At 34.6% G+C, this 12,576-nt stretch overlaps 1 protein-coding gene across 2 annotated transcripts; it reads right to left on the reverse strand.

Annotated features, from left to right (window-relative positions):
- Positions 1–1,030: 1,030 nt before the first annotated feature.
- LOC149225009 (autophagy-related protein 8C-like) lies at positions 1,031–4,737 on the reverse strand. 2 transcript variants are annotated; one of them, XM_089386408.1, is made up of 7 exons: positions 4,612–4,683; positions 3,059–3,121; positions 2,622–2,662; positions 2,457–2,512; positions 1,909–1,961; positions 1,662–1,780; positions 1,031–1,462 (listed from the first exon to the last, which is right to left on the reverse strand). In XM_089386408.1, exons 3-7 carry the CDS (start codon positions 2,656–2,658, stop codon positions 1,341–1,343), a joined length of 387 nt encoding a protein of 128 aa, XP_089242534.1. In that variant the 5' UTR covers positions 2,659–2,662; positions 3,059–3,121; positions 4,612–4,683; the 3' UTR covers positions 1,031–1,340. The 2 variants fall into 2 exon arrangements, with proteins under 2 accessions (XP_089242534.1, XP_089242533.1); XM_089386407.1 differs by lacking the exon at positions 3,059–3,121 and having other exon boundaries at positions 4,612–4,737.
- Positions 4,738–12,576: the final 7,839 nt, after the last annotated feature.

Consider the following 12,576-nt stretch of genomic DNA (forward strand, 5'->3'; position numbering starts at 1 on the left):
TGTTTAGTTAAAGTGGTTGGGAGATATGTTGTCGTCCCCATCCAAATTCAATTCCAATTCATTCACCACCTATGCATTGTTTAGGTGGTGATCAATTCCAATTCATTCACCACCTATGCATTGTTTAGGTGGTGTGGTTGGGAGGGTTGGGAGATATGTTATCCTCCCCCATCCAAATTCAATTCCCATTCCCACATATAACACTTGAATTCATATTAAATATTCCTCATAACAATTTCAAATTGAAAGGTGGTGTGGTTGGGAGGGTTGGGAGATATGTTATCCTCCCCCATCCAAATTCAATTCCCATTCCCACATATAACACTTGAATTCATATTAAATATTCCTCATAACAATTTCAAATTGAAAATCTTGTTGATAGATATTCCTCTTCCAAATTCATTTCCCATTTCCAACATATAGCATGTTGAATTCATTATAATTTAATTATAATTATTTTCTACACCGTCCGTTGAATACATTCCTCGTATGAAGTATCTACGAGGAATATAAACATAGAGAAAAAAACACCAAACAGACAATATCATAGAAACATATATTTCAAATACCTATCAGCCTCGTGAGTTTACGTGAACATCATGAATAGATAATTGGAAGAGATTACTAAACAATTAACAGTGCACTAGAGGACACATAAGAAATACAATTCCAAAACATCTGTGCCCTCGATATTGGTCAGACGTTTTTACTCCATAACGAACTGACGTTTAAACCGAGAGAAACACGAAAAAAAACACAACTGATTCTGTCGAGTTACAAAAAGAACTCAAAAATGAATAGTTCAACCATGGCACAGAACGATAAAATGAAAATCAGGGCTACCCTAAATTTGTACTGATGCACATAATAATATATTACTGATGCATATGACAAAATATCAGTTTCATTTGCAAACAAGAAAAAAATTATAGTATCATCTGCAAACAAGTAAGATATTTAAATCAAAAGAAACAAGAATCTCCTCCTGGAACTTCATAAATTTTGAATATACAAGCAAAGTTGAACCATATATCAATAACTTGCTTTTTCACCAAATAGAATCCCCAAACAGAAATATGGACTTGTACTTACAATGAAATAATTATTAGACAAAGCTAAGATTTACATTTTAAAAAGCAAATACACAATACCATCTTGGACTTGTTATTTACAAATCACTGCTGTACAGTGTTTTCAGTATACCTAATAACTTTATCTGTTATCACTAACAACACTGGCAGCATGGAATTCAATAGCCATGTTCAAATACCTACAGTTTTTAATGTTAAGCGGCACCCAACCTCACTTTGAGGTAATGAATTCGATATTGAAGTTCAAATTTAACCAGAAGTGACATCAAGGAATACATCCTCATCACCAAAAGTGTTTTCTCCACTATACGTCACATAGAGAAATCCATCTTCATCCTTGTGTTCATCATATATTGAGGACATTATAGCAGCTGGACAAATCAACCAGCAAGATGTGTTAGTAAGATATACATAGCTGGCAAAAGAATTAAGCAGCATTAATCAAAATTTAAGCTAATACAGGACTAGCATCTAAGGTTGTTACGGATCAGCGAAAACCTGTTTTCCTAACTGCTTTAAAACAATATAGTGTTCGTGTGTGGAAGAGAGAGGATAGAGAAAGAGACAGACCAGTTGGAGGTAGGACATTGTTAACAAAAATAAAGATAGCCTTCTCCGCACTTAGTTTAATCCGTTTTCGAATGACATAAACAAACTGACCAACTGTCAGATCAGCAGGAACAAGGTACCTGGTAAAAAAAGCAATTTCTTAAAACCTACATAACAAACTTCAAGGCTTTAGAAAAAATTAAGTTTACTTCCAACAGTTTTAGTGATTAAACATCTTCATTTCGATAATAAATTCAACCAAACTTACTTTTTCTTGTCAATGTTTGGGATGTCACTTCTCTCAGCTTTCTCGACAATAACCTGATATTTGGAAGCATCACATGAGAAACTAATGGAGCAAATAAGTAACTTCACCAGTTACAATTTTTGCAAATAAGTAACTTCACCAGTTACAACTGAAAAAAATTAAGATAGTACTTCTACTGGCATTTTTGTCAAGCGATGTTGTATTTTTGACCTCCATAGGGCTTATTCATATGTTATAGCGGAATAGGAGATCCCGATCAACCGTGCATGAAATTAATTTACACTGAAAGGTGATCTAATGAGCAGCCATATCCTGTTAAATGGGTAACTAGGTAACTTTCTCCATGTGATGGAAAAAAAAGTAGTGTGCGTATACTCACCCACACACAGCTGCATAGCAACAGAATTTGTCCGGGAAACAAAGCACAAATGAAGTTGGAAGTGCCAGACAGTCAACAACGTCTTACACTAACGTAAAACACAGGAACGCTATCCAACGTTCAACATATTAAAAGAAACAAAACAGTAGCTAACTCGCATAAGACTTACTGGAATTCTATCAGGATATTTGTCCCTTATTCTAGCAGCTTCAGCTTTCCTCTTCTCTGCATGAAGAACAGTAATCTTAGAAAATAGTAGGAATATGAAAATAATCTAGTACTAAACATCACTCAATAATGGAATACCGAACAAGCTAACAGACTAAAACCTTACCTAGGTCATGCTCTTGCTTGAAGGAACTTCTTGCCATTGTTCTGCCAATTGGCCATAAAAGATAATAATTAGAACTCCAAGCACTGCAAACGGAACCTCTAAGTGCAAAAGCTAATATGACAATTATAAGAGTTTATGTCGTTATGTTGTCCAGCACTTTCGGGAGTTATTTATAAACAAAAGTATCAGATGAAGACCAGTGTCAAATTCTTTAAAGAGTGTACGGAAGAAATTCTAGTGGTATTAGTAATTCATACCAAGCTAATTGCACAATAAAGTTATAAACAAAATTTGAAATTTACAATCCACTAATTTCTGAAATGAAAAGGTAAGCAAATCCAATTAAAAATGCATTAACGATATAAAGATGAAAAACAGAACAGTCAGTGAAATATTCCTGTGTCCGTACCCCCAAAGAAGGCTACCATTTAATATACCTAATATTTTACTTAGTCATCTACGCCTGCAACAAGCAATCATCCTGGTGATGACACCGAGGACTGCATGAAAAAAAATTAAACATGACTTAGGAAGTTAGGCCACAGAAGGGGCAACTAGGAATAAGAAATTTGAAAATTGGAAAGAATTCAGATATCTAAAACTGAAAAAGCATGCAAAATAATTCACTTTGAATGCCCAATAAAGGTTTCCGGAAGCAGTTTGAGATTGAAAAACATTCCTGCTGAGGCACATCTGCACCTAAAATGCCCACTTGCACCACAGGAAAACATGCCAAAGTCCATGGAAAGTGAGTACCTCACCAAAAACCACAATTGACATTTTTAATGTGGAACCAAATTCACAACTACAAAGACCTAAATTCCACGAAACTCCAGAAAATTCACAACAACTGGTCAACAAAAGCTTTTAGCAATATATATACATTTAGAAGAATTATTAACAGGTTCAAAGAGTTCAGTAGGTTCAGGAGGGGATGTTCAAAGAAATCTGGGATTTCGAAAAACTTCAAAAGGTTCAGAAATGTGGAACATATAAAATTATACATACATTTCACTCAGAAATTAGAAAACCACAGAATAATACACATCCAAGAGAAGAATTATAATGAAAGTAACCCTATGCTTTTATCTTAATAAGTGAAGGAATATGACATGGATTGTTTTGATGCATTCTTTTAAGGAAAGGTCCAGAAGTTCAATGTGGACGGGTTCAGTTGGCCCAAAAGGCTGAAGGTCCAACCAAACCTGGCAACTAACTACGCTTAGTAGTTACCATTATTTACAGAAGTAGCGATTTTCAATCATCACAGTTTAGCCACTTGAGAATTTTCAACAATCATAGTCTGGTGATCAAAAGCACACAACAAATTACCCTAATCCATAGAAAACTTCATGTACACGTCTATTCTTTTAGGTATCCACAGACAAGGAAAGAACAGGCTGCAGGTGAAAAAAAAACATTTAAAGGTCTATCTCTGGAAGGGGGGTTTGATGAGTTTACGGACTATAGATAGCCAGGCTTAAAGGTAAAATTAACCCCCTCTAGAACCGAACAATTAAATAAGATGTTAAAAAGATTAGTCCGCTATACTTGGCAATCAAATAATGTACACACAGGCGCTAGGGTTTGATCGAGGATCTTCTAGTCGAATTCAGGGTTCCTCAATTACAGAACCCATAGAATGAAGCAGGGATTTTTGCTAAGGAGGCACAATAAATAAAAGGGTAAATTACAAACCCTGAAATTAGCCATCTACCCTCACAAAAAGAAAAATCAGATATAAATTGAAAAAACCCCATTGAAAATAAGAATTCTGGGCTAAAACTCTTGACATATCTAGGGAGATTAGATATAAATTTTGTTCAAATTTAAGAAAAGCATACGGTGATCAAATTCAACAAGAAAAGCCAATTTCTGAATCAATTTCAGAGTTCTAGGGCTAAAATTCTGCCATCGGGACATCAAATTGAACCAAAAAAGAAAAACAGTAAATTGGGAAGACTTAGAAAGCCTGCAGATTGAAACCTGCCCTGCGATTGAAGCCTCGAACGTCTTCCTTGCGCTTCCCTGGCCTGTGGAGTGGAATAGAAGCGAGGCTTCCAATATGCTACCCTATCGTGTGGTAATGATACATGATGATTGCTCCTATTCTCTATTTATATCATCAATTCTTCTCCTTGTTTCATGAAAGTTTTAATTTTTTTTTTATTGTTTTCTTATTGAGGGATCCTAGAGTCACGCAAGGTGGGCATGCACATGCGTTCAGGACAAGTTAAGTGGACAAGGTTTTGCCTTGCATTTTTAGAATTAGGTTGGCATGGTTGCGAGATGAATTTGTGGATTTTACTTAAAATTTTGAATGTTTGATGTTGGATCATTATTATTAGAGTTACATTTACACGGTTGTGAGATGATTTTGTGGATTTTATTTAAAATTTTGAATGTTTGAGTTAGATTTGTTTATTTCGGGTGGAGTATGTGTTAAAATTGTTTTTATTTAGTTAAGGGTTTGTTTAGGTGTAACTGAGTTATGATAGGTTTTTATGATTATGTAAAGTTAGATTTGGGGTTATTTAATGATCTTTTCTTCCAGTCATGAATTATATATGTCATTATGTGATCGGTTCATTCATTATATATGTCATTACGCTCCTACCTACAAGCCCTCTCACCTGCCAAGCTGGGGTTTCGCCCTACACACCTACACCTCGAGCTGTATCGTGGTGTGGTAGGACCTTCTTAAGTAAGTGTTTGTCTAGGTCTGATCCTTAAAAAAAGGAAATATGTATAACCCTGTCCATCCACCCACAAAGCTTAAGCAAAGAGTAATTCGTCGCTTATTATATGTGTGAGTTTATTTATCTATGAGGTTAGTCTAATTGATTATCATTAAATTTGTTAGACACTTTGATTTAAATAATTTTCAAAAAAAAATTATCATCAATTAGACATTTTGATTGATTCAAATAATTTTCAGTAAAAAGTATTAATTAAGTTGACATGTTTATTAAGCAAGCATCCAATGAGTTTTTCTATAATGTTTTTTCTTGAAAAACAATTATATGATAGTTCAGTAAAATGTGTGTTAGTGATGATTGGGAATGCAATGATCATGTAAGGATATTCATAGTGATGTGAATTTGCTAATGACTCAAATGTTGTGTAGTGCAAGAGTATAAACTTGAGTATGGTTATAGAAATTATTTTGATATTGACAAAAATAAATATATTTTTTTAATAACTATACTTACGTATGGATTGGGGAAATAGGTAGTGGTAATAATAATAAGTTAATATTAAGGTCATAGTTAAGTCAAACATCACATTGGTGTATAAGACCCCCTTGTTTGTGTGACAAGAGACCCCCTCCACACAACAATTTTACTATTAAAGTTTATAAAAGTGGACATACTCTACCTCTAGTTAGATATAAACTTATGACCTCTCAAGAGAAAACATGTATTCTTAATGATTGAACTCCCTTGCCAATGGTTCTTAGCTCAAGTATTGGGGATCGTGGTTTGACATCCCATGCACCCAAATTCAAGTCTCTGGAGGCATGCTTTAGTTTGTATTGATTGGGCGCAAGGAGTAGGCAACCTCAAGGAGTTTTCACTCTATCTATCGTCAATACAAGACATCTCAATGCTTAGTCATTGGGTGTTTCCCATAAAAAAACAAAAAACAAACAAACAAATAAACTCCCTCAAATATATATAATGTTTGGTATCTTAATTAATATAAATTCATTTTACCCTTAAATATAATTAAAGAGTAAATTTATAACTAGATAAATTTTAATTTTTATATGGTAAAATATTGTTTTCGAAACTAATAAATATTATTGAATTAAGGCTTCTGTGATCCATATCAAGTTTTTGAACATGTTTTTCAGCGATAACCACATCAAAATTCATTTGTCGATGCGTTTTCGAACCAGCAAGTGTGGTTCATCTTGTCCTGGTGAAGAACCACACTTGTTGGTTCGAAACGTGTCGACAAATGAATATTGATGTGATTATCGCCGAAAAACATGTTCAAACACTAATAAATATTTTCAAAAAAAAGTTAAAATTTTATTTGATTAATGAAAAATTTAACTATTAAATTTTTTCTCAAAAATTTTAACCCACCTTTAAAATGACATAAATTATTATAATTTTGAAAAATTAATTAATTAAAAATAAATAAAAAATAAATAAATAATTAATTAATTATAAAAAAAGAGATTGAATATGCAATTTTATTAGCTCATTCCTATTTACTTTAAAATGACTTAAATCATTATAATTTTGAAAAAAATAAATACATTAAAAACAATTTAAAAAAATTGAGTTTGCAAATTTATTAGCCCATCCTAACTTATTTTAAAATGACTTAAATCATTTCCCCGATTGAGGTGAGCGATGGTAATGCAATAATAGTGGGATTCATGTCCCTGACATGCAATTAATGATAGGGCATGGTGGGTGGTTGCACAATCGCCCTCACTTAAGTTCTCCCATGTGAAAGGTGGCGAAGAGATTGGGTGTCTTTATCCATCTGCATTTGGTCAAGCATGTAGACACGATTGTTAGTTTCTATGCAGGTAGCGTCGTGTTAAAGGAAATGTAACTAGGTTCGGTCTTCATATATGTACTTTTGATATTTGTATTTATTCAAAAAATGAAATATTAATTTTATAATATATGTCAATGAGTTTCTTGTTCATTGAAATAGGTCTAGCACTATTTAAAGTGCTATAGGTGAGTCAAATAGTCAAAAGAATAAGTTGAAGACCTTAAGGGCAGGTTATACCTTGTATGTATATGTATTATGGTCAAGAGAATACCTCCAAGCAAAGTCACAAGCCTCCTCCAAGCAACAGCATCATAAAAGAAGAAATCTGAAGCATAAAGTCAAGTCGGTCTCAAGTCATCCAGTCAGCCTAAAAGAAGGAGCAGACACCTATATATAAGAGTCATTTCATCTCCCCAAGAGAACACAATTCAACTCTGAAACTAGTGCAGAAAACAAGGAAGGAAAAGGGTGATCAAGTGACAAGAAAAGGAGCCTCTAGTGCAGTGAGGAAAGGGAAGATAGGACGAAAGGTTAGAAGGTTGCTTTTAGGGTCAAACACAGCCACATGTACGAAGGAAGGAGGCCTCTCTGCAGCCATAACAACAACAATACATTAGTCCAATACTTATCACTGTTTGGGCTAGAAATTAAGGTCTACATGGCCTCCCTCTAAGAGCGAAGGAGAGACCCTCACAAACGAAGGAAGAAGGAATAAGGCCAAGGAAGAAGATAATTGTTTCTAGGACTAGAAATAGACACACATGCATAAAAGAAGAGGACAAGTTTGCAACTAGTAAACAGTCCATGACACATCATTGTTTGGGTGAGAAATCAAACCTACAAGGACTCCCAAGCCTAGTGAAGGAGCCTATCTCTCTAGCAAAGGTGGAAGGACCCTAATTCACTAAGGATACCTTCCACACATAAGAAAACTAGGGCAGCAGAACAACAGTATAGTCATACAGCCATACACCAAGAAGGATCTCACTTAAGAAGTCTACTTCAGCAAGGGAGAGAAGAGGAACACCTCATCTAGAAGGCTCACTCAAGGAAGGTCTATCTCTAGACAAGAATCAAAGAAGAGGGACGAAGTGCCAGAGAACAAAGTGCAAAAAGGAGGAGAGGACTTGACTTGTGATTGGAGGATATTCTAAGTCAGGGGTCTAGGGTTTGGCATTGATCAATAGAAGCTTCAATAAGAGAAATTCACTAAAGGGTTTTCCTCTCAAGAGAAGAGATGTTTTGGCCCTAGCAGAGAGCCCACATCTTGTGTTCTTAATCTTATGTTTTGGTAGCATTTTGATGAAGTACACACATATGCACTAATAAGAAGAAGAAGAATAAGCTAATAAGGAAAAATAAAAATACTCCACAAATTGTTATCAAGTAACAAAGAATCACACTACACTACTTTGCCCTAGATTCTTCAACACGTCGAAGGGTTTTCTGGAAATGACCTTTGTATTACAAGCCCTCCTAGCCAAGGTTTTAGCATTTAGATGACAATGAACCCATTCATTGTTGGAATAGGCCACCCCCACAGTTGCTGTATACGAGGGTATGTTTTCATTATCAAATTTCCGCATCCCATTCTCCCTATAATTTGCTTGGGCCTTAATAGTCTATGGATGGACGCAACGGGTGTGAATTTTTGGTCTAGAATAGTTTTGTTTCTAAAATTGGGGGATGTAGAGGTCTACCTTTTCGTTGGGTTGTCTTACGGCTCGTGCCCAACTCGTCTACCTATTTTTTGTTTTTTGTTTTTTGTTTTGTTTTGTTTTTGTTTTTTTTTTGTGGTTCATAGACACCCACGATCACTGGGTGGCTGTTACCTCCATGGAAATATCTGGGTTGATCAACCCCGAAGGGAATCAAGCCCCGAGGCCAATAGCTAGGCCTAACCCCAAGGGCTTTGGGGAGAATTGACCCTATGACCTCCCGATCGGCAAGGCACTTATTTGACCGGTTGAGCAAACCCTTGGGGCAAAACTTGTCTACCTGTTTTAGTATCTTGCCAATATATTCTCTCCTACCTCTTTGGAATGTCTATTTAGCTAATTCATTTGTCAAATGTTGTGATGCTATGGTTATTCTCTTTGAAACTCAGCAGAACCCTCAAACAGGTTTGCTTTGGGGTGGCCTTGAGGGATAATCTTGTGCTTTAATATTATCTTCTACCTATGGGCTTATGGTATGTTATGCACCTTTGTTGTCAGAATTTATGGTCAATACAAGGTTAGGAGGGCGGGCAATACTTATTTGGTTTGGTCTAATGTTCATTGTTCCATTGCACATGTTTTTCTAACACCTGCAGGACTGCACTTTAATTTAGTCTCTCGGTATCTCCGTTTGGGTCATTTACCAGTTTTGTGGTTTGCTACCTGGACGAGACCTATAGGGGTTGTATTTCTCGTGTCATTTTTCACTAGCATTCCCATCCTCATCACTACCAGCATAAAAAAATGGCTCAGTCGGCCTCGCTTCAGGAGCGAAATGCTACGGGTGGTCGAGGATGAAGTCGAGGTTGTAGAAGTGGAAGGATTCAGCCCCAATCACGACCATCCAGGAGAAGGGGCTGTCAAACCAATCACAACCTCATTAGGGAAGCTGTCAGTACCTATCAGACCAGCACTCACCCTCGGGCCCATTAGACCATCATAGGTTGGGAAAATGAAATTGGACATCGGAAAGAAAATTATGAGATGGAGTTAAATGAGTGGAAAGATCTCATCTAAGACCCCGACCAAACTAGAGGTCATTGCGCTCAGTACCAACAGACCTTACATCTTTTCTAGATGACGGAGACTCTATTGGAAAAAGCCTTGACCTCAACTTTTGCAAGAATCTCAGAGCCAACAACTAACATTCAAGAAATCTACAAGGAATTCCAGGTTATACAACATCATATCCAACAACAAAACACTCGCTTAGCCCACATAGAGAGGCACATTCCATCCCTCCCATAGGTTGAGCTACCGGGATCTAGTGCTAAAGACCCAACACCAATAGATTCTTCAGATGATTAGTATGTTGTTAAGTATAGTTTGGATAATAAATTTTGTTATCTATAGATGAGTAGCAAGATGTTTCTGTTTTTATTTTATAGATGTATAGCGAGTAGGAGGCACAAAGATATTCAAGTTTATATAACTTTGTTAAACATTCTCGGACTATTTAGATTTTGGATGACTTATAATGTTATGAGAGGATCAACAAACTTGATTTCCCAATGGTTAGATTGAGGCCATTTGATCTTGGATGATATTTTGTAACACTTGTCTATTTTTGAAAGTAGAATAGAAATAATCTACCGAACTTACAAAAAAAATGACTTGAATCATTAAAATTTGAAAAAATAAATAAATTAAAACAAAACATTTAAAAACATAAATAAATGAAAAGAAAGCATTTAAATTTATTTATTTTTAAATTGAGTTTGCAAATTTATTAGCCCATTCCTTAAACATTTAAAAGGACATAAAAACTTAGATGGAAGCTTGGATGGTTCAAAAATTAATGGTTAAAATGAAATTATATTATATTTATTTATTTTTAATATAATATAGATATTTTTTTATGATTTAGATTATAAAATATATCTAATTTTTTTATGTAATTAAAAAATAACATCCATACTTATGAAATATAGAAGTTTACTCATGTAGAAGAAACATTATTTTGAATCCTTTTACAACTAAATAAGTGGTTATCAATTTATGTAATTAACATTAGCTAACGTGCACATGCCTTTTTCTTAAATCTTTGTTTTTATTTTTATTTTATAGCATTATTGATATTATACAAGATGAGAGTATCTTTTTTTTTTTAAATTGGTCCAGATATTTTTATTGATAACTGAAATATTATATGAGATATTACAATGAAAGCTCTTCAATTCTTCAGCAATTCCAAAGTAAGGTGAGTTCACCATAGCAAGTCCATAGAGTAGAGCATAATAGACAAGTTTTTAACAAAAAGTGACCAAAGGTGACTCCACCATATCAACTACTTAAAATAGGAAACCCTTGACAAACTTTTACAAAAAGTGACTACCTAACAACATATCAAGAATATTATTGTTTATAGACATAAAAAACAAACAGGTATGAACACAAGATGGGAGTATCAATATATAACACAATTTTAACTATAGAGTATGTCATTGTAGTGGTTATACTTATAATTATTATGAACATGATATAGATAACAACAACAAACTAAAAGTAGTCCACAAAATATGACACTAATGATTATCAATATTTATTGAGGCCAACTATGGTTGATCATATTTTTATGGACCTACTACTCAATCATCTCATTAAATTATATCGACTTATTTTTTCATGTTCTTGTGCACCCACCCTCCAACCTATAGGAAATAATGAGATTGTTGGCACCTAAACTAATCTAAATCAATAATCATCTCATGAAGAGCCCCAATCAACAATCAACTCACAAAGTATGAACATGTCATAAGTAGGATTTGAACCCAAATGGAGAAGATAATAACTTTTCCACTTTACCAATTGGTATATATACAATTGACTATCGAGTTCTTTCTATAATATAATTGTTTAGAAATGAATTTTTTGAGTTCCCTTTAATTTTATAAGTTTTTTCTTGAAAGGTCAGACAACTTGTATTAATTTTCAAAAAAAGAGATACATAACTATTTTTTTCTTTTCTTTTCTACTGGTTTGTTGCCCGGGAAACTAGACAAATAGTAGATATTCAAAATTTTCACATTACTTATAATTGTAGCTACCAATCTGTCACTTAAGCTAAAAAGACAACTAATCCAATTACATGTCAAGTGATTAACCTTCATAGTCAAAACATTAATAATACTCAATTATAATCTAAAATATAAACTAGAAAGCTGGCTCGCTTGATCATGTCATGCCATAGGAGAATCCACCTGTATTGGTGTAGGTGAGTCACTATCTTCATCATAGGTGGTGACAGAGATATATACTTTCTTTTTGGCCAAGACAAAGACTTTCCTATCTAGCCTTTCAATCTTCTCCAACATTGTTGCCATGCAAATCAGGATCTCTTGTTGTTTGTCAAATCGTTCAATAAAGACTCTTCTAATAAGCATTTTGATGTGCCAGTATAAATTGATCACTTGCATATATGATGTTTGTTAAGACCAGGTAGATGCTCCTATTTCAAGTATCGAATGTTTGGTCTCCCTTTCAATTTGTTGATTAGGGATGAACCTATGTTCTTGTCAAATCTCTTCCTCCACTTCTATAATGGTGTGCTTGACTACTTCGATGATTATGTTTGCATAGTGAGCCATGGCTCATCTTGCAGGTTTCTGGGCTATAGTTTGTGAGGTAAGAGTTGGAGGGGTTTATGGGATCATAGATGTCAGACCTTGAGCTTGAGCACCCACAAGTAACATGAGCTAGATTAGATGAATCACGAG

This window comes from Pinus tabuliformis, chromosome Q (genome assembly GCF_031772625.1).
Source record: "Pinus tabuliformis cultivar Carrire ecotype Pingquan chromosome Q, CPIR1, whole genome shotgun sequence".
Classification (NCBI taxonomy): domain Eukaryota; kingdom Viridiplantae; phylum Streptophyta; class Pinopsida; order Pinales; family Pinaceae; genus Pinus; species Pinus tabuliformis.

Coding starts and splice junctions, on each gene's coding strand:
- LOC149225009 (XM_089386407.1), bottom strand. CDS start 2,658: ATGGCAAGAAGTTCCTTCAAGCAAGAGCATGACCTAG. Junction 1,781..1,908: donor CCAAACATTGACAAGAAAAA/GTAAGTTTGGTT, acceptor TTTTTTTACCAG/GTACCTTGTTCCTGCTGATC. Junction 1,463..1,661: donor CAATGTCCTACCTCCAACTG/GTCTGTCTCTTT, acceptor TGATTTGTCCAG/CTGCTATAATGTCCTCAATA.